Source organism: Pan troglodytes, chromosome 6 (assembly GCF_028858775.2).
Source record: "Pan troglodytes isolate AG18354 chromosome 6, NHGRI_mPanTro3-v2.0_pri, whole genome shotgun sequence".
In the NCBI taxonomy this organism is placed as follows: domain Eukaryota; kingdom Metazoa; phylum Chordata; class Mammalia; order Primates; family Hominidae; genus Pan; species Pan troglodytes.
In genome coordinates this window covers 39297031-39319429 of record NC_072404.2, presented here as the reverse complement: position 1 = coordinate 39319429, position 22399 = coordinate 39297031, and the positions used below count along the sequence as shown (strand labels likewise).

The following is a 22399-nucleotide window of genomic DNA, read 5'->3' as shown; positions in this document are numbered from 1 at the left end:
TCCCCCAGAATGTAAGCTCCTGTGGGTAGGAATCCTGTCTCTCTTGTTAGTCATCATACCCCAATGCCTAGCATAGAGCCCAGCACACAGTAGCATTTAAAAAAATCTGTTAAACTTTTAAAAATTGTCCTATTCATGAGTAAATATTCTTTCCCCATTTTAAGAACTCTACATTTGTTAATATTGATGCTCCTAATACTGTTCTCTTGACCAAAAGAGGAATTATTTACAGATGCTGCTATTTAGCTTAATTCCAAATTTATCTTTAAGAGGCCACAGTACAATTGGTACAATTTGTAGGTCTGGAAGGGAATGAAAATAAGATAGTTAATATAATAACATGAAGAGTCAGAGGGCATTACTGGAACAGAGGAAAAGTGAACAAAGATTAGAAATGGGAGGGAGACAGCAGAAAATATATAGTAGACAGGTCAAGTGAGACAAACATGAGGCCACAAGGTCCCTGAGGAAAACAGGAAATGGGAGAGGATGCAGTTCATTCATCAGCTTTCCTTGGGACACCCATTACATGGCAGACACTAAGCTATACCATAGTAGCTAACGCAGACATTGTCCAGCTCTTCATGAAACTTAGAATACAGTGGGGAAATATTAAATAGCCCACAATGAAGATGCAATTATGAACTATGCTTCAGCTATAAAGAAAAAGTCCAAGAGACCATGAGTCAGAATAATAGGGGTCACAGAAGACATCTTACAGAAAAGCCATCTTTAAGTTGAGATCTGAGAATGGCTATAAGTCAGCCAGTGAGACAGTGTGGGGCGGGTACAGGAGAGGGAATGTTTGGGAATGGATAGAGGACAATATTCAAGGCAAAGTGAACAGCATATGCAAAACCAGAGGCAGGAAAACGCTTGGTGAGTAGAAGTGAAGGAAGATTTGTGTGGGTAAAGCAGAATGGGCAAGGAGAATTGTGAAGAAATTGCTGGTGGAGAAGTGGATGGAGAGACAGAAGCAGAGTTCTGCAGGCCGCGGTAACAAGTCTAAGTTTAATCCTAAAACCAAGTCGTCTTCTGAGAAAGAACAGAAAGACAAAAGATTAATAAAATTACACATAAATTTTGAAATAAATGGATGGGAAGGGCAGTTTGCTTTGACTTTCATAGTGCAGTAGAAGTAAGGTCTTCTGCACAGTTTGAGATGAGACTGGAGCTTGAGCAAAATGACAGGCATTAACTTCTGTTGGGAATGAGATAGGAAATCAATTAGAAACAAGTAAATGAAACAGATTAGCACAGAAGGGCCCAGGTGAAGTTACACAGCCAGAAAGGAGGTAGTTTTATAATTAATTTTAGTAACAATTTCCAGTTGCAGAGTTGATCTAAGAAAAGCCAAAGATTGACTCAGGGCTGAAAACTGACAAGGAATCCAAGAGAGAAACCCATGGGGTTTCAAGGGAAGAGCACAAAGGGTTGGTGGAGGGGCCAATGGAAGTGGAGTGGATGTGTTGGAAGGTGAGGTGGGGAGGAGTAGAGAGCTGACTGCTAAGAAACTGAGAAAGGGAAGGAATAATGTTCACGTAAGTGATTCAATTCAAATCTACTCAAAGATCTGTTGAGCATCTTCTGTGTTCCAATTGTATTAGATTCTAGAGATGTGGAAATGAATGATAAAGTCTCTGCTATCAGATATTATAGTGTAGTAAGCTGATGTCAACAGACAGTGGACATCTAACAGTGGCTCATGATATAATATAAAAATAAAAAACTCAAAATAAAGATAAAACCATAATATGAAAATTCTTTTATGGCACAAAACATTTCAATGATCACTACAGATATGTTATCTAATTTATTTTTTAGGAACACTTCTCAAGAATTGCTTTGGCTTCTTTTCTAAAATTGAAACACATTCTTTGATCAGAAAACTTTCAAAACTGTGGTACTCCAATAATATTACTATTAACAGTAATAAACTAAACTATAATATTATATTATATAGCCAAACATAATTATTTTAACCGTCACAAAAGGAATCTGTCTCAAATAATACAATATGCCATCCTCTCATTTCACCAAATGACTGAAAAAAAGTCATAAGAAAGATGTGGCACAAATTGTCAACAGCTGGCATTCTTTCTCCTTGTCTTGATGTACTTTTCTGCACTGCACTTTTCGCCGTCTGAAATTTGTTTCCCTGTATATTGACTGTCCCCTGCCAGAACATAATAAATTCCCTGAGGGCAGGGCTTCGATTAGTCTGATTTACCACTGTGCCCCCGGTACCTAGAACCATGCCTGAAACATAGTAAGCACTCAAAAAATTTCACCTTGGGGTCTCAGTCTTGGCTTGGTATATGTTGTGTTTTTCAATGGAAATAATGTACAAAGTGTACAATTTCCACAGCTAAGTGATTTTCCATGAGTTAATAGGTTAAGTTTTAAAAAAGATCACAATCTGGTGTCTTATCTTATTTTGAAAGGGAAGATTCATCTCTTTCAAAAGCAGGTAAAAATATCAGGTAATTTATTTACACAGTACATAGTCACATATACTGATTAGGTGCTCCGTTTACTGCTGCAACTAATTTTATTTTTCTTTGAAACCCAGCCAGACTCCTACACCTGAGCCCTTAATATCTATCACCACATTTGCTCATAACTATAGCGGCAGTCAACTGGGGCCTGGCACCCCCTTGCTATGATCCTTACGAGGACAATGTATTTGCTTCTTATTTTACAATTGCAGTCACTCCCAAGCCTATTTTTAACGAATGCTAAAAATATCTTAGAGCAACCAACAAGCAAACACCTGTACTAAATAAAAACCATCCTATTGGTATTAGCATAAATCATAACTTCTGAAAGTTAAAGTGACATCATTTTATTTTTTTGGTAACATTTTCCACATGACACTGGAGTATGGCTCAGAAAGCAGACTTGAAAGGAATACAAAAACCCTAGCTAACTAAAATAATTATTTTTAAATAAAAAATTAAGCATTTCTAAAAGAAAAGGCTAAATTTTAAATAATATACAGAGTTGAGACATCCTGTATACAGAAATACAACTAAAGGTGTTTACTTTTTAGAACTGGATATTCATATGTTCTGAGAACCACCAGGAACAAGATAATTGTTTTTCATTTTAATTTTTAATTGTTTAAAAATATCCACATGACACATAAATCAGAAGGACTTGACTATTCCAACAATTTATTGGAATAAACACACTAAAATTGTTTTTAGAAAAAGTTTAGTATGAAAAGTTTTTTTTTAAAGGTTGGCAGCATAGATCTGGCTTCATTCAGCATGACAGTTCTAAAGAACGTCATCTTTGCGTGTTGTGGCTGAGTAGTGTCAGAAGCAGAGTGTTGCTCCTATTTTAGGCCAGTTATATTGGCCAGAATTAAAAGGCCTAAGCCAGAGGAATAGGCCAAATTGTTGTGTCTGCCCCATTTACTTGTGGATACTCACATTATGCATATATTTGAAAAATTTAAATAAAAATAATGCAATATAAAATAAGTATTAATGACTGTCTCACATGAGTAATTGATTGGATGAGTTGCTTGTAAGTAATTAAAATACTTTATCTAGGCACCCTAAAATCTAAAGGAAAATACAAAATAAATACACCTTTAATAATATTCACAAATTTACGCTGAAAACAGAAACATTCATCTTATTGTTGGAAACTGAATTTCTCAGAGAGAGAGCAGATACCGGGAGTAGAAGTTGAAGGAAAAGAAACAGGAAGTATGTTTGTTGTAAGTTTTAGGTGAATCAGAAAACCGTACTATAAAAGATAGATACACTGAGGTAGCAGAAGTTGGGAGTAACAGTTGAAAAAAAATTGTTATATGAATCAGTAGAAATCCTTCATGATTTTATTTTTAGAGCCAGAATCTGCTGGAATAAATATCAACTTTTTCATCCTCATATTTGAAGACAAAACAGTACCAAATGCCAGTAGAATATGTGAGAAAAGTTATTTTTGATGTGATACAAAACCTCAGAGCTAAATATCTTCCTGAGGGATACTCCAGTGTTCTTGAGATACTCTATCTTTTGGCAAATCGATGCAATTTTTAAGAATACTGAAAATTATACAGAGTTCAGATTTCCATTGTGCTATTTCATAGGACAGTAGAAAAGGCAGTTCACATTTATAGCTGGGTGAAGATAAAAATGGGCATTTTACAGAGTTATCTACATGACAATTAAAGAAATAAGAATAGTGATGTCTTTCAAAAGCTATTTAATTTATCCCCCTACTTTTAGACAGACTTTTCCCCCAAATTATCTTTAGGCTGTTGAGTATCCACATTAGTATAAACATCTGCTGAGAAGGAAATTACTCAAACTCCCCTGGTATTCTATTCCTGTATTAACAACCCTACTTCCAAGAAGCTGGTCTTTGGTCGTCACATTGTAATTAGTTACCAGCCAGCATGTCTATCAACAAGTATTTGCTAAGTACACACAGGGAGAATGTTATTCTATGAGGTCTTTGATGGTAGACCTTTCCCTACAGTTGCACCTAATTGCTTCTTCTGTCAAATCCAACTCTAATCCTAGATTCAAATATTTTTCCACTAATCTTCCATTCATCTCATTATGGACTCCCTGTTACACTGGATAAGAATGAGCATACTATCAATAACTGAATGCCTCTTTATTTATAAACTATAGCTTGACTTTCAAAACAATTTTGAAACAATAATGTTTCAAAACAAGGAGGTAAAAGAACTATGAAAGTGAAAAGCTATGGCTCCAGAAAAATAAACAGCTGCAGAATTGCTAAATGGCTGGCCTTGTCCTTTCCACAATGGCTATTGCAAATCAACTTTAATGTGATTTAATTATAACCTGACCATTTACCCCTCTCGCTCTGTCAAAAACCATTATAAGACTTTACTTCTCTAAAGCCTATGTGGCTAGACTTCACTAAGCTTTCCTTTTTAAAAAAAATTTTTCATGTATACCCAGCATATATCTGGGTTCTCACTTTTTCTCTTCTCAAATGCTAACTTTATTCAGTCTATGTATATTCTAGATTATTCTTTCTGTCTCCCAAAAGTTTTCCATTTAATACAAACATTGGATTTTGGCACTCTCATCTTGCTATACCACCTGAACTTCAAACGTCTTTAAATGTCTTTTAAGGGAAAAACAAAAAGAGAAGAAATTAAAACCCTGACAATAGCCTACTTTTTCTTCCATTTGCTTTCCTATATTTTTTCTTCTAGTTATAGACAGATCCTTCCTGACCTTCTGCTATCTTTGATAGTAGTGATACCATCTCTTATGTGAATTTCTTAAAATTCACTGCTCCCTACAGAGTCCTCTTCTTGCCCCCAACTATAGCTCTGTAGCTGTCACCATTAGGGGAAGCTGAGTGAAGAGTATATGAGATTGTATGTATTATTTTTGCATCTTCCCACGAGTCTATAACTATTTCAAAATAAAAAACTTTAAAAAAAATACATGGTGGGCATGAACTATATGTGTGTGTGTGTCTGCATGTGCAGCACAAGTTGGGTATTGAGGTCATAAAGAAGAATAGAATACAATCCAACATCTTCTACCTGAGGGTGAGGCATGGAATCAATGTATTAAATGATTGTACTCTATAACACAAGTACTATAACAGCCATATGCTCAGGGGACCAGGGAGCACAGATGGAAAATTTACTAGCAGTTCCAGGAGGAGGACCAGGGAATGCGTTGTGGAACATCATTTCAGCTGGGTCTTCAGAAATTAGTGGTAATTTTACCACCAGGTCAAGACTGCCTCTCCAGGCCAAGGGAACTCTTTAAAAGCATAGAAACTAGAAATGCATGGTGTGTGTGGAGAATAATGAGTATTTCAATATCAGTAAAAGGTCCTAAGGAAGAAAATGTAGAAGATATGGCTAGAAAAATAATGTTCTAGTAAAATAACATAGTATTTCTATGTAAAGAACATAGTATTTCAGGCTTAGAAATTTCAATTTAATATGGTAGATAGGAGGCAACTATAAAATCTTCTAAAGCAGAGAAGTAATATAACCAGCTCCAATTCATATTCATGGAAAAGTATAAATTCATCAGGATGTACACAGATTTAGCTACAAGAATATTCATTAATTGTGTACATACCAATATCAGAAGCAGTTTATATGTTTGACAAAAGGGAACTGGTTAAGTATGTAGCTTTTTAAAAAATGTATGCTATTTAATAATGAAATAACTTAATGAAAGTTTAAAAAATGGATTATAGGCCGGGCGCGGTGGCTCACCCCTGTAATCCCAGCACTTTGGGAGGCCGAGGTGGGCGGATCACGAGGTCAGAAGATCAAGACCATCCTGGCTAACACAGTGAAACCCTGTCTCTACTAAAAATACAAAAAATTAGCCAGGCGCGGAGGCAGGCGCCTGTAGTCCCAGCTCCTCGGGAGGCTGAGGCAGGAGAATGGCATGAACCTGGGAGGCGGAGCTTGCAGTGAGCCAAAATCGCGCTACTGCACTCCAGCCTGGGCAACAGAGCAAGACTCCATCTCAAAAAAAAAAAAAAAAGGATTATAAAGCAGTAGGTATAGTATGATCCAATTTTTATAAAACAGAATGTACACATATGCAAAGAAAAAAGTCTAGAAGGATATGCATACAAACACATACGTAGTGAGTGTATACACATATACAAACATTTACATATACTGAATAATAGTTGGATTTATATCTATTTCAGAATGGTTAGATTATTAATGATTTTAAATTTTCGATTCAGGGGATCATGACAGACGGGAAGCAGGACTAGATTGCAGCTCCGGATAGAGCAGCACGGGGAGGCTTGCATTGTGAATTTTAGCTGCAGATCGCCTGCAAGAACAAACCAGCAATCCCGAGGACCCACAGACTCCCTCAAGGAAGCAAGACTTGGGAGACCCCCCCAAATACTGTTGAGTGCCCCAACTGCAGAAGTGGGAAAGGGAGACCCTCCTGTCCCGAACACACACCCCCACTGCAGAAACTGAAGGTTTGTGGGAGAAGTTTCCGACTTTACTTAAAGCTGAGTCAAGTTAGAGAGCCAAGCAAAATATAGGGATAGAGGAAACAGGAGAAAGGCCCTAGGAGCTCACTGGGTCTCCAAGCAGCCCATTTCTGCCTGGCACCACAGGGATCCATTGGGAGGGTGGCCAGAGGAACAGGGGGTAAAACTCCACAGGGAGAAGGAATTCTCTAGCTAGACTTTGTAACAATTTGAACAAGAAAGGCCAGGGACAAGAAGCCTCCTGGTCAGAACTTGGGCGAGGGCACAAATCGGGCATGCAGACTCTACAGGCAGAGGAAGAACTAAAGCCCTTCTCTCTCACAGCTGGGAGGTGGATAGTCTCAGGCAAATTTTCAAGCTTGTCTCGCCCTCTGCCTAGAAACAGAGTCGGGGCTGTTGGCAGGGGCATGGTGGGTGTGAGACCAGCCCTTCAGTGTGCTTGGGAGCTGGGTAAGGCCTGTGACTCCTGGCTTTCCCCCACTTCCCTGACAACCTGCATGACTCAGCAGGGGCAGCCATAATCCTCCTAGGTACACAACCCTAGTGACCTGGGAATCTTGCCCCCATCCCAGACAGCAGCTGCAACAAGATCCCCTCAAGGACAGCCTGAACTCATACACACCAATCCCACCCCCACCTGTGTGGTCTGTCCCTATCCACCCTGGTAGTGGAAGACAAAGGGCATATAATCTTGGGAGTTCTAGGGCCCCACCCACTGCCAGTCCCTCTCCACACTACTACAGCTGATGCTTTCTGGAAAGTACCACCTCCTGGCAGGAGGCCAACCAGCACAAAAATAGAGCATTAAACCACCAAAGCTAAGGACCTTCATGGAGTCCATTGAACTCTCCACCACCTCCACCAGAACAGGCACTGGTATCCACTGCTGAGAGACCCACAGACGGTTCACATTACAGGACTTTGTGCAGACAACCCGCAGTACCAGCCCGGAGCCAGGTAGACTCGCTGGGTGGCTAAGACCCAGAAGAGAAACAACAATCACTATAGTTCGGCACACAGAAAGCCACATCCATAGGAAAAGGGAGAGAGTACTACATCAATGGAACACCCCATGGGACAAAAGAATCTGAACAACAGCTTCCAGCCATAGACCTTCCCTCTGACAGAGACTACCCAAATGAGAAGGAACCAGAAAACCAACACTGGTAATATGATGAAACAAGGCTCTTCAACACCCCCCAAAAAATCACGCTAGCTCACCAGCAAACCAAGAAGAAATCCCTGATTTACCTGAAAAAGAATTCAGGAGGTTAGTTATTAAGCTAATCAGGGAGGGACCAGAGAAAGACAAAGCCCAATGCAAGGAAATCCAAAAAATGATACCAGAAGTGAAAGGAGAAATATTCATGGAAATAGATAGCTTAAAGAAAAAACAATCAAAAATTCAAGAATCTTTGGACACACTTTCAGAAATGCAAAATGCTCTGGAAAGTCTCAGAAACAGAACTGAATAAATAGAAGAAAAAAAATCAGAGCTCGAAGACAAGGTCTTTGAATTAACCCAATCCAACAAAGACAAAGCAAAAAGAATAAGAAAATATGAACAAAGCCTCCAAGAAGTCTGGGATTATGTAAAACGAACAAACCTGAGAATAATCAGTATACCTGAGGAAGAAGAGAATTCTAAAAGCCTGGAAAACATATTTGGGGGAATAATCAAGGAAAACTTCCCTGTCCTTGCAAAAGACCTAGACCAAATACAAGAAGTTCAAAGAACACCTGGGAAATTCATCGCAAAAAGATCTTCACCTAGGCACATTGTCATCAGGTTATACAAAGTTAAGACAAAGGAAAGAATCTTAAGAGCTATGAGACAGAAACTCCAGGTAACCTATAAAGGAAAACCTATCAAATTAATAGCAGATTTCTCAGCAGAAACATCTAGACATTGGCTTAGGCAAGGATTTCATGACGAAAAACCCAAAAGCAAATGCAATAAAAACAAATATAAATTAGCTGGGATCTAATTAAACTGAAGAGCTTTTGCATGGCAAAAGGAACAGTCAGCAGAGTAAACAGACAACCCACAGAGTGGGAGAAAATCTTCACAATCCATACATCTGACAAGGGAGTAATATCCAGAATCTATGACAAACTCAAATCATTAAGAAAAAAAAAAACAATCCCATCAAAAAGTGGGCTAAGGACATGAATAGACAATTCTCAAAAAAAAAAAAGATATACAAATGGCAAACAAACCTATGAAAAAATGGTCAACATCACTAATGATCAGGGAAATGCAAACCAAAACCACAATGGGATACCACCTTACTCCTGCAAGAATGGCCATAATCAAAAAATCAAAAAACAGTAGATGTTGGCGTGGATGCAGTAAACAGGGAACACTTCTACACTGCTGGTGGGAATGTAAACTAGTACAACCACTATGGAAACAGTGTGGAGATTCCTTAAAAAACTAAAAGTAGAACTACCATTTGATCCAGCAATCCCACTACTGGGGATCTACCCAGAGGAAAAGAAGTCATTATTTGAAAAAGATACTTGCACATGCATGTTTATAGCAGCACAATTTACAATTGCAAAACCATGGAACCAACCCAAATGCCCATGAATCAACAACTGGATAAAGAAACTGTGTGTGCGTGTGTGTGTGTGTGTGTGTGTGTACGTATATATATATATACTCACATATACGTATGTGTATATATATATATATATACACACACACACACATATATATATATAATGGAATACTACGCAGGCATAAAAAGGAATGAATTAACAGCATTTGCAGTGACCTGGATGAGATTAGAGACTATTATTCTAAGTGATGTAACTCAGGAATGGAAAACCAAACATCATATGTTTTCACTGATATGTGGGAGCTAAGCTATGGGACACAAATGCATAAGAATGATACAATGGACTCTGGGGACTTGGGGGAAAGAGTGGGAGGAGGGCGAGGGATAAAAGACTACAAATATGGTGCAGTGTATACATGGGTGATGGGTGCACCAAAATCTCACAAATCACCACTAAATAACTTACTCATGGGCCGGGTGCGGTGGCTCACGCCTGTAATCCCAGCACTTTGGGAGGCCGAGGTGGGTGGATCACGAGGTCAGGAGTTCGAGACCAGCCTGACCAATATGGTGAAACCCCTTCTCTACTAAAAATACAAAAATTAGCCAGGCATGGTGGCACACGCCTGTAATCCCAGCTACTCAGGAGGCTGAGGCAGGAGAACTGCTTGAATCCAGGAGGCGGAGGTTGCAGTGAGCCGAGACTGCACCACGGCAGTCCAGCCTGGGTGACAGAGTGAGACTCTGTCTTAAAAAAAAAAAAAGAACTTACTCATGTTACCAAATACCACCTGTACCCCAATAACTTACAGAAATATAAATAAATTTTCTTCTTTTAGTTCACCTGAATTTTCTAAATATATACAAAGAACATGTTTTAACTTTACACTAAAAAATGTTGTTTTTAAACAAGTTTATTGAGATATAATTCATATATAACTTACCCTTTTAAAATACACAATGGTTTTTAGTATAGTGATATCACCACAATCTAATTTCAGAACATTTTTCTTACCCAAAAGGAAACTCTGTACTCATTAGCTATCACTTCTCATTCCCCTACTCCTAATCCTAGGCAACCACTAACATACTTTCTGTCGCCTTGAATTTGCCTATTCTGGACATTTTATACGAATGGCTTTATAATAATATGAGGTCTTTCTGACTGGCTTCTTTCACTTACCGTAATGTTTTTAATGTTTACCCATGTTGTAGTATGTACTAGAACTTCAGTTATTTTTATTATTAAAGAATATTCCATTGTATGGATATACCACATTTGTTATCCATTTATCAGTTGATGGATATTTGGATTATTTCCACTTTTTGGCTATAATACTGCTACAAATAGTCATATTTTTTATGGTAGCACTGAAAATGAAGACAGAATATTAATACAGAGAGATGAATGATAGGTCATTTTAACTGTCTAAATAAGCGATAAGAGTGTTATCATTGATTGATGGGCATTTGGGTTGGAAATAGCAGTGTGGGCCATGAAAAGAGATATATTTGGGAGGTAGCATCATCAGGTCTTGGTGACTGGCTGAATATGGAGAGTAAGAGAAACAGAGAGTCAAGGTTGTTTCTTGAGGCCTCTGGCCTGGGCATTGAGTAACATCATCCACTGAGATCAGACATACAGAAGGAGGTGAGTTTCCTTCAGGCATGTGGAATTGCCTGAAGGAGTATTGGTGGAGACATGTAGAGCTTGGAAGAGAGGCCAACCAGAAGGCATACGAATTACAGTGGTAGCTTGATGAGACTGTCCAGGGGAGCATGAAGATGGAAAACCAATAGTCAGGAGACAGAAAAGGGAAAAAGAAGCCACGGAGAATGAGAGAATGAGAAGCCAAGGAATGAGAATGGTCTATGAGGAAACCTGTCTCATTGTAAAATGCTGCAAAGTAGTAAAATGGATTATAAGCAAAGTGCGAAATTATGGAGTCACTTTGACAAGGTGAAACATTAGTCAGAGATCAATAACTTGAATGACTTGGCCTATGCTCAAGAGGAGATACAGAGATGGGAGGGGAGAGAATCCAAAAAACAGCTGCGCACATTTCTGCAGTCCTGCAAAGGACTTGGGTTAGTTCATGAGAACTGAAATACAAACACGCTCCATAAACACATGGTCATTGCCCTTTTAATAACTTACTTCCTTTTGAAAAAAATTAATTTTCCTGACTTATGAATTGGCCCTTGTTGTTTCCTTACCACCGTTTCTGATACAATTATATAGTTGTTTTCCTGTTGGTTCTTTCTATCACGGGGCCTTTTTACAAAAGTTATATATGTCATTTTCAGGAAATGTACAAAATATATGGAAGAGAAAGAGCAAGAGGAGACTCAGACACCACCTGTAATTCTAACACGCAGGGATAGTTATCATTAATACACACCTTGGTTTATATTCTTCTGGACCCAATTTTGAGAAGTCTATAACAAAAGCTCAGTCTTCTGTTTATTGCCTCTGCTAACTTACATAGAAAGGCCTATCCTGCTTCCATATCAATGTATCCACCTTTATGTCCTTCTGTGATTTATGAAATTTCTTTTTTTGAATTTAAATACCTTATTTGTCTGAAATGTATTGTGTGATATGGGATGAGGTAGGGAATCTATTTCTTCTCTCCAAATGGTTGGCCAGTTTCCAACACTATTTTTAAACTAATTCATCTTGTCCTCTCCTCATTGCTTTGAAACGTCACATTAGCACATGTGGTTAGAGTTAAGGTTAACACATTCTAAGTTTTTACATATATAATTGAGGGGAAGAGGGTGGATCCTCCTGCTTAAGGAAGTTTTAATTATCCCAGTTGCTATAATCATAGAAAAGCAAAAGCATAACACAAAGATACACACTCAAAAACTGACCACTTCTAAAATTAGTCTGTACTCAAATATCCTCCTGCATTTAACACTAGAAGAACCTCTGCCTGCTACCAACATTTTATTGGTTAATCCCTCACTGACTGTAGGAAATTACTGCAAATACAACACGAATTGGCTGCAGAGGAAAACTATAAATCTTGCAAATTATGCCAAGTTTAATGCAGTTAAAGTGTTATTGGAGAACTGTGCCTGTCACACGCAAGGCCAGTGAGCAGTGAAAATCTGGCAGTCAGTTCAGTTGACAATAAAGAAAAGAAAATTGACAACAATGATGACATGATAGATGTTTCTGATGAAAATAACTTGCATATCAAAGGACTGAGAGAGACTGCTAGGAAAACAGATCATGCCTCGGAATATTTTTTCTTAAAAGGACCCTTTCTGTAAAGGTGCCTGTAAGGCCAAAGTTGAGTATGCACTATTGTCATTCACTTTTGCTTAATAATTAATAATCTGAAAAGGCAAATGTTACACACTCTTTCTTTTTAAAAATTTCCTGTTATAAGGACAATGGCTGCACTGCAGTCAAGTACAGCCCAAGGTACACACCCGGCACAGCATGACACAGCAGGATTGGAGTGCAGGTGCACAATCCTGTGCATTATATAATCATATCTACGTAGCCATAACATGGGAGGGCTCATCACCTGGCTCTGAGCCACTATTGTCTGGGAGGTGCATAAATGCAGCACCAACAGTGTCAGTGAGTTGCTGAATAAAGCCATGTCCCACCTACTTGTGGTCTCTCAAGTGTTCTTTCAGCTACCCACTACCCCATCAATTCCCCTCAGACCTCAGCTTGGGCTGGAAACTCACACCTGTATAATCTTATAATTTTATTCTTCTAATTGAACTCTAGAATCCTTTTGTCAAGTTCTCCCAAGTTCCTTTGGGATTTTACAATAGTATTCATTATTATTAGTAACAGAAGCTCACACTTAGTGAGAATTTGCTATGTGTCAGGTACTTGCTAAGCATTTTCCATGTACTACTATATTTAATTTGGCCAACAAATCTATAGTGAAGTATCATTATTTTTCCTATTTATAGTTGAGAAAACAAAGAAGTAGACAGACTAAGTAACTTGTTCCATATCATATAACTGGCCAACCTAGCTATGGAACCCATATACTTCTGATGAGAAGTCCACTTCACAATAGCATTTTCCCATTTTGGAACTCACTCCCTTTTTTTTTTTTTTAATGTCAAGATAAAGTATTGTATTCTCTGTAGGAAAAACAGGCTCAGAAGCCATTTTTGTATATTTAAGTCATCTAAATCTCCTTAAAGAATGACTTCAAACTTATAAAAATTCAAAGTGTAAAACCAACAGTTAAATCATACTGACAATATGAAAGTAAACACCAAATGTCTTATTGAGCATCTAAGTGAGACCTGGAAGAATTAAATTTAAATTCAGTTGAAATGGGCCAATTGGAAGTAGCTTCAAAATAATATCAAATCCTTAAGGCAAAAGGTCATTGACTCAAGTTTTAAATACTAAAAAGAATTTAAAATCCCTCTCTCAAAAGGCTAGAATAGACATCTTATTCACATTTGTACTCTGTATTCAGATTCATACTGTCTTTTCTCCCATCCACTTAATACAATAAAGATGCACAAAATGCTAATTCCTGGGTGGTCCCTACCACATCTCAAAATGATAACTTTTTAAATCCATATCTATGAAAATATATGGATTATATAAGATACCTAATCTTATTTATCAAATCTTCTTTGCTTCCTTTTACTCCCTCCTCTTGGCTTCCATTTAGCCCAGGAATCTGACAGTGGGAAAGAAAATACAGCTGAAGCTACTGCCCATTATGACATGTGAAGTCATTTGATCACATTAAGAGAATGTTCACTTGAGGCACCTGATCAGCCTGGATTGTCTTTACACCCCTTTTCCTTGCCCAGCTTTCTATGCCTGCCCTGCTGTGGTGCCTACAGCATTTGCTCTCCAAGCTTCTATCTGATGGGCCATCACTTATCTATATTATTTCTTAGGCAAAGCATCACCTAGTTGAAATTAAGTTTAAGAAAAGCATAGAGGTGACAAAAGCTCCAGTGTTCATGAGGTTAAAATGATAAGTCTTCAAATATCATGAGTTAGGCCCACTCATGTATACATTAAGTTTTGCATATATGCTTGAGAGGTTCAAATCTTTGCTATAATTAGGGCTATTGAAATATTGCCCTAGATACTGAGGTTATAAAAGGAAGCCTCCTGCAAAATACAGCAAGTCTTTTAGTCCTAGGCAGCTGCAGGGAGAAGGTTGGGAACATATATGCATGAAAAGGCCAGATAGACCACTAAATCACTTACACTCAGATTTTTAAAAAACACTAACCAGGTGGCCCTTTGTGACTTCTGCTCTAAGAGTAGAATGCATACAGCTGAGACTGGAAAATAGATATTTAACGAAAGTAGATTCCTTACAAGCTATATTCACCAGCAGAAAGATGTGAAGACCAGAGCTACAGATGAGAGAAATAAATTTGATAGCTCTGCAACAACAACAAAAAGTTCACCAGAAAAGGTTAAGGGAAAAACTGATAGAGAATTGGTAAAGTCAAGCAAGAGAAATGTAAGGCAAAGAAGTTCATAAGGTAATTCCCACTGGGAAAGATTTTCAAACTCTGGACGCCAGGGAGGATGTTGTCACCGTGGCCTTCGCTAGAGCAAAAAAAGGGCACAGCCAAGGTGCTGGGCTCATAAAGTCATGAGGCTAGAAAAGACCAAAGGTTTTTTATTCTGAGATGTTTATCCATCTGCAATTTAATAGGGAACATGGCAAAATTACACACACTCCTGCCTTTTAATACTGAACACTTATTCACTTCACCTTCTTAGACCTTCGTTACCTCAGCTGTTAAGTGAGGGAGGTGAACCAGACGATTTCGAAGGTCCCATCTAAATCTTAAAAAAAGATCATCTCTGCAAAAAAAGCTTTTATGCTTATTCAGTAATCCAGTCCTTTCTAATATGCCACTTTGTATATTCTGATACAACTACTGGAGCTAAACCAACATTGTAAACTGCACAATTACAGGCTTGAAGCAGAAATAACTCCTCACAGTATTTCTTAATAAGAAATACTCATGATAATGTTATCATGTCACCTTTGGACATAATAAAAATTAAGCACAAAACAAATATAAATCTTTAATATATTTCTCATAGCAAAGAAAAGGAAAGAGACTGTGTGAAACTATTTCTGCCCTTTTCCTTTCACACTGCTAGACCAATTTAAGTGGGGTGGGGGGAGGCGGGGGGCGGGGGGAAGGCCGAATCAAGAATAGCTTACACAGGAGGAGGCTCTGGTTAAAAACAGATCTGTACCACTGTGGTCTGTGTGGTCCAGAGGGAAGTACAGTGGGCTGGGAGATTTGGATTCTAGATCTAACCCTTCCAGTAACCATGAAACCCCAAGGCAAGAGATTTCAATTTTCCTGCCTCCATTTTCTATTTGTAAGACAGCAATAATTCTACATGTCTCTTCTACCTCAAAAATATGCTAATACAGAGATAAAGCATGTGAAAAATCTGAGTTATAGGGAAGAAAAGTAGTATAGGCAATAATTAAGCATGTTAATGACAACAAGTGCTGATTTAACAATTTTTTAAAACCTCACTATTCTGATTAGATCAAGACAAGTGGGAGGGAGAGCCACTCAACCACAGAGTGGCAAGCGGGTCGTCGGCAAGTAAAGGCAAGGCATTGCGACTGTGACCCTGATGCCCATGCACACAGCCTGAATCTCTCCAACAGAACGAACTCAGCTAGACCAGGCATAAATCTGACTGATGGCCCGCCCTGGGCTGTGAACAAACACACTGTCCATCTTTCTTCTTTTCATTTCTTTCTCCCTTCCTTCTTTTCCTTCTTTCTCTGTCCTTTACTTCCATACATTTAAAAACTTTGCACTGAGGTTTTAAAATGTTCCACATCCTAGATACGGACACAGCCCTTAGGTTACTTACAAATCTAGTTATTTAAACAAAAACGACTAAGACAGGGATTTGAGGATCCCTGAACAGGAAAGCTCAGACAGGGACCTGAGAAGAGAATTTGGGGCTGCTGCAGCCTGAACTCACAGGTAATCAGCCAATCAGGTGGGCCATCCCATCCCTCTTCAAATTTTTTCTCTCTCTCTCTTTTTTAAAATTAATGTATCTGCTCTTTTCCCTCAAGTCTCCTTTGTTTTTCCTGTGGGCAAGCAGGGAGGGAGAGTCATAAACTGATACTGATTATAATGAATAGTTTTCATTTACTATCTCATTAAGCCTAAATATCTCTTAGGAAAACAATCCTGTAACAGTGGACAGAAGATGAACAAGTGGAACACTTAAGAGGATGTTACAGGGCAAGATAAAGAGGTTCTAAATGAAGGCAAACAATGTCAGAACTATTTCTCTATGGAAAAGCATTTCTATTATAAAAGGTCAAATAAAAAATATTATTTGGAATAAAGTTGGCTTCTACCTATGTATAGTTGAGGTAAAGATATTCAAATCATAGAATATAGAATCCATAACCCCAAACCAGCTATTTTTCCACCTCTAAATTTAAAGGCTGAATCATGCATATATCCATAACAACGATAATAATTACAGCTTAAATTTTTTGAGAGTGTCTCTGTTCCAAGCATTGTGCTAGGTGCTTGATAAACTCATAGGGCCCCAGCGGCAGGGCAAGCATTATTACATTCATTCTTTTAGGAAGACAGGAAGACTCTAGAAAAGAAAGTAACATACTCAGGGTCATATCAGTAGTAATGGATAAAAAGAGGCAGGATCCAAGCATTGTTCTGTCTGTCTCCACAGTCTGTGCCTATTAGATCATGCTATGCTGTCTCCATGTTTATCTTTTACAATTTCACTTGCATTCCTTTTCACTTCTAGGAATGCTGAGTGAGGGGGAAAAGGAAGCAACAGCAAGACTACCAGAGAGGGAGTGGGGGCGGAGAAGTAAAGAAAAGGCATGTAAGAAGGAAGAAGAGAAAACCACACCACTTCCCACACTGTGGTTCTTGCTGTAGGAGGAAAGAGATGCTATAGCTGCTGCATCAATAAATTCATTGATGTAATGCTCCTTGCTGCTGCCACAGAGGGGCTAGGAAGAGGGAAGCAGGAGTTGGGAACTGCTGCGCCTAAGAGACCTGAGGGCTGCACGACTGACTGCTCAGCCCCTATGACCATGGGAAGGACAGCCCTGGGTGCCCATGACCATCACTGACTGCCCATGGAGGGGCAAGTGGAATCTCTCTCCTTGCTGGCCCGTGGGTGCCTGGGCTCTGAAGCCTGCTCACATCTCTTGATCCTCGTCTTTCACTTTGTCTCTTCCCCCTTATTCTGATGACCACAATCCAAGCAAACAGCAGAAGAGACTGGACTCATCTGGATTACATTAGTTGCTTGTATCATGCTATTTACATTTACGAAATATTGTATCGCGAGATCACATTTAGTAAAACTTTTTCTTAAAAATAGTTTATCTTCTAATCCACTTTTTATTAGTTAGAAGCAAAACAAAATGGATCATATATTTAAAAGCAGAGAGAAGGAAAAAGACATACCATTCTGGAAATGTCTAGCAAGCAAATATCTCAGGAATATTTATTCAAGGGGTTACCCTGGGATGTCAGAGGGGAAACGTGAAATCAATTTTCTTGGCTATCATCACTTTAATATGAAATTTAAACCCCAAATACAACCACAGGCACATTCCTCTAATTTAGGAGAAGTACAATTGTGATTAGGGAGCATGGACAGAGCTCTTACCTGGCATGACCATGGTCTGTGGGGCTGCTGCATCGGTACTTAGGCAGAGACGGCCACCTTTGGCTAATCTATCGCAGAGCAAGGTGATATGTTTCTTCAGTTGGCTTGTGTCTTTGGGTATGTTCAGCTGGCTGTTGAGGTTCATAGCCTGCTCCTTAGAACTCTTCGACAGGCAAGTCTTCAACAGGTGGGAAATGGCGGCATCCACCGTTTCTTCCCAGCCCTGGATACAAAAGCCAATTTTGAATTAATACAAAGATGACAATAAGAAAAGTGGGCACTTGATGTATTATACAGATTATTGAGTGTTTATGTTCAAGTGTTGGGAACCTGTGAAGAGTGTGGTATCTGGAATATTCCAGACTAGGCTGGTTTGGAATTCTGGCTCTGTCACCTGTTTGACCTTGAGCAAGTTACTTAATTCCTCTTAGCCTCATCCTCATCTACAAATGAGGATGTTAACAGTCTGTCCCTCCAAGGGTTGGAGATCTATGAGAAGGGTTTAGCTCTGAGCCAGGCATAGAGTGATGAGTAACAACAAAAAGAGTATCAGGCACACGTCTGTTTAATGATCTGGTGGGTAAAGCTGCTAGGATTATAGTTTGTTTTGCCTTATCTTTCTTATCTTCGGCTAAAGGAAAGCGGGCCAGGAGGAGGACCTTTGGATACCCTGGGGGAAACTGGAATGGAGGGAAAACCCTGGTGTCTCCCTCAGGTACTGGTTCCACAGCCTTGGGGTTATAGGCAGAAACAAAGGAGCTATTGCAAGAAGGATCGTGTGAGACACAGGACCTGCCTAGTACTGCTCACTGTCCAGGTGATGGTAAATGAACCACAGGAAGTAGGCCATTGCCCCCACTTTTGTTGGGAACAGTGTGGCTGTGCTGCAGTGAAAAACCTAGAAAAGTGCAGTGACAGCTGCAATTCAGGAACGTCAGCACAAGGCAGGGACCTCAGCATTGTCATGGAGAGCACTGGCACCAGCAGGACTGGCATGGGGAGGCACCACCCTCAGGTGGGTTCAGCTAACACTGGCAACAAGGAGTATGAGGTAAAGAGCAGGAGGGGTCAGTTTAGGAGCTCCCTTTAGGCATCCCCAGAGGCTCCCAGGAATAACTGGGTAAGATCTTTGTGGGGATCTGGAGGTCCTAAGAAGCAGAACAAGGAAGCAAAGCATGAGTGAAATCTGGGTGTTGCTGTGAATGTGACTCCATCTGTACACAAAGGCTGGTAAGGCCTAGAGCACGATGGGCCTGACCATCCAATACAATTATAAAGAAAGACAAGAAATGAATTTATGATCATAGAATACTGCGGAATAGTGCAAGTCCCTTATATTAGAAGTAAGAGCCCTGAGACTCAGAGAGAAGGTTCATCTGGAACCCATCATTCCATCCCCAAACTTATCATTTGAGCCGCCATTCAAATATGCAAATCAGATGAGGTTACTCCCAAGCTTCAACTATGATATGGTTTGGCTGTGTCCCCACCGACATCTCATTTTGTAGTTCCCATAACCCCACGTGTCATGGGAGGGACCCAGTGGGAGGTAACTGAATCACGGAGGTGGCTACCCCCATGCTGTTCTCGTGATAGTGAGTTTTCATGAGATCTGATGGTTTAATAAGCATCTGGCATCTCCCCTGCTGGCACTCACTCTCTCTCCTGCTGCCCTGTGAAGAGGTTCCTTCTGCAATGACTGTAAGTTTCCCGACATCTCCCCAGCCATGCAGAACTGTGAGTCAATTAAACCTCTTTTCTTTATAAATTACCCAGTTTCAGGTATTTCCTTATAGCTGCATGAGAACAGACTAATACAAACTCCTAAATTTAAATGGTCAGACTGGCATTTAAGGAACTCCAGCTCTTGCTCCACTGTATTCTGTTCCCAACCACCTGCACCCACACTGTCTCTCCCTTAGGCCTCTGCACATGGCCGTCGCTCATGCTGCAATGCCCTAACCTCTATTCTTTACCTGGCCAACTCCCATTTAATGACTTGCTCAGGCATTGCCATCCAAGGGTTGATGGGTGGGCCCTCTTTGGGGCTCTGAGACTTCACACACCCAGATGCATCACAGCTCTTGTCACCCTGTGACGTGGGTGCTGTTTGCATGTCTGGTTTTCCCTGAGAGTGACTGGAGTTCTCCACATCCCCACACTGTTCTTAGTATACAGAGGATGGTCAAGAAATATGTTTGCTGCACAGAGAGATGGTGAGATATAAAACCAGGGCCTTAAAGTTGGGAGAGCTTTGGAGATCTTTATGTCTAGTCTCGTGGGGGTTTTCCCAGGATCATTTATACAACGGCAACCATCTGCCTAGGCATAGCTGTCTTCAAGATCCAAAATCACTACTTTTTGAGGCAGTTCACTCCTTTCAGGGACATGTGTAACCAACAGAAAACTATTCCCGCACCGAGCCAAAGTCTACCCCACTGGCCCTTCTTCTACCCTCCAGAGGCATGCAGAATAAATCTAACCTCTCTTCTACATGACAGCCCATTTTATCTGTGGAGACAGCAATTCTGTACCCTCTCCTCCAGAATAAACATCCTAGTTCCTCTAGTTCTTCCTTATATAAACTGAGTTTCAAGTTTTTTCTCCATCCTAACCACTCTTCTTTGAATGAGCTCCAATTTGAAACACTTAAAAATTTATACAGCTAAATAGAGAACCCCAGACTGACCCCAAAACACTGGGCTGCGGCTTGGAGTGTAGGTATCCCACAGCCCTCCCTCCTTTTTTCTAGGAATTCTCCTGCCAGCCTGGCCTCCAGTTGCCTCTGCTCTCTTGTCAGTTGGATTACATTCTTGATTCACATTGAGTGCACTGACACCTAAGCCCCAGGTCTTTGCCACACTTGCCACGTCTCTTCTTCTAGGTTTATGAGGCTCGCTCTCTCTGTCTCTCTCTCTATTGAGACAGAGTTTAGCTCTTGTCGCCCAGGCTAGAGTGCAATGGCGTGATCTCAGCTCACTGCAACTTCCTCCTCCCAGGTTCAAGTGATTCTCCTGTCTCAGCCTCCTGAGTAGCTGGGATTACAGGCGGGTGTCACCACATCTGGCTAATTTTTGTATTTTTAGTAGAGATGGGGTTTCACTGTGTTGGCCAGGCTGGTCTTGAACTCCTGACCTCAGATGATCTGCTTGCTTTGGCCTCCAAAAGTGCTAGGATTGCAGGCATGAGCCACCATGTCTGGCCCTGCAGTTGGTTCTTCAGATCAAAGTGCAGACTCTACATATTTCCACTAGAGAACTTCCCACTGACTGCCATAATTGGTTAATCGGGACTTTTCACTCTATTGGCCCATTTCTATTGACCCACCTGTAGGTGTCACTAGCCAAGTTAGGAAACAAGTAAATGATTTTAAAGTCATCTTGAAAATCCTTTCAACAGATTCAAGAGACCTAAAAGACCATAAAAACAGCTTCCTACCCCAAATCACTAAAGAATAATAAACACTGGTTGTTACAAAGACATCTCTTTACTACTACCAAAATCTAAACTAGACTAATATCTAGAATTGAATTTGAATTTCAGTAATAATGGGAAGAGATAAATGAAGACAAAATAGTAACCCAGACATCACTGGAGAGGGCATGTTTTCAATTGGAGCCATTGACAAAGACCTCTGGAGTAAAGAAGAAAAAAATCCCTTGAATATAATTTGGCATTTGTATGCTCTGCAGTCATTTCAGCATTAAAATAGTTCATACTGTCATTCATTTAAGCAAACTACTGTATCATAAATAGATTACAGTAACATATTAGATAATTTAAGTAGATATGACATTTAGTTAATACAGAGTACTACAGAATTTCTTTTCCTGATGCCAACTTGCAGATCAAGTCAAAAACCATGTCATGTTTAGGTATTTGGCATGGTATATTTCTTTAATATAGATGAGGCATGATGCCAGTACTTTAGAAAGATTGCCACTAAAATACAGAGTTATTACTTGGAGGGACTGAATTGCTACATAAATTCAAATATAAAACTAAAAGGAATATCTTTGAGACAAAAAAAGAGCCTTTGAGAGTTTTGTTAAATAAAAATACAATGTGATAATTCACTGATCAAACATGTAGCATACTTACCTATGGAAATATGAAATAAAACTGTGGAATCTAGAATCTCAGGTGTGAGAAGTAC

At 39.6% G+C, this 22399-nt stretch overlaps 1 protein-coding gene across 16 annotated transcripts in view; it reads right to left on the bottom strand.

Moving 5' to 3' along the window:
- Window positions 1-22399, bottom strand: part of BBS9 (Bardet-Biedl syndrome 9) — a 797962-nt gene that overhangs the window by 351785 nt on the left and 423778 nt on the right. For all 16 annotated transcript variants that reach the window (XM_063814159.1, XM_063814155.1, XM_054655541.2 and 13 more), the window contains one exon: window positions 18244-18466. In XM_063814159.1, the coding sequence (XP_063670229.1) occupies window positions 18244-18466 (223 nt within the window). The remainder of the gene's footprint in view (window positions 1-18243; window positions 18467-22399) is intronic.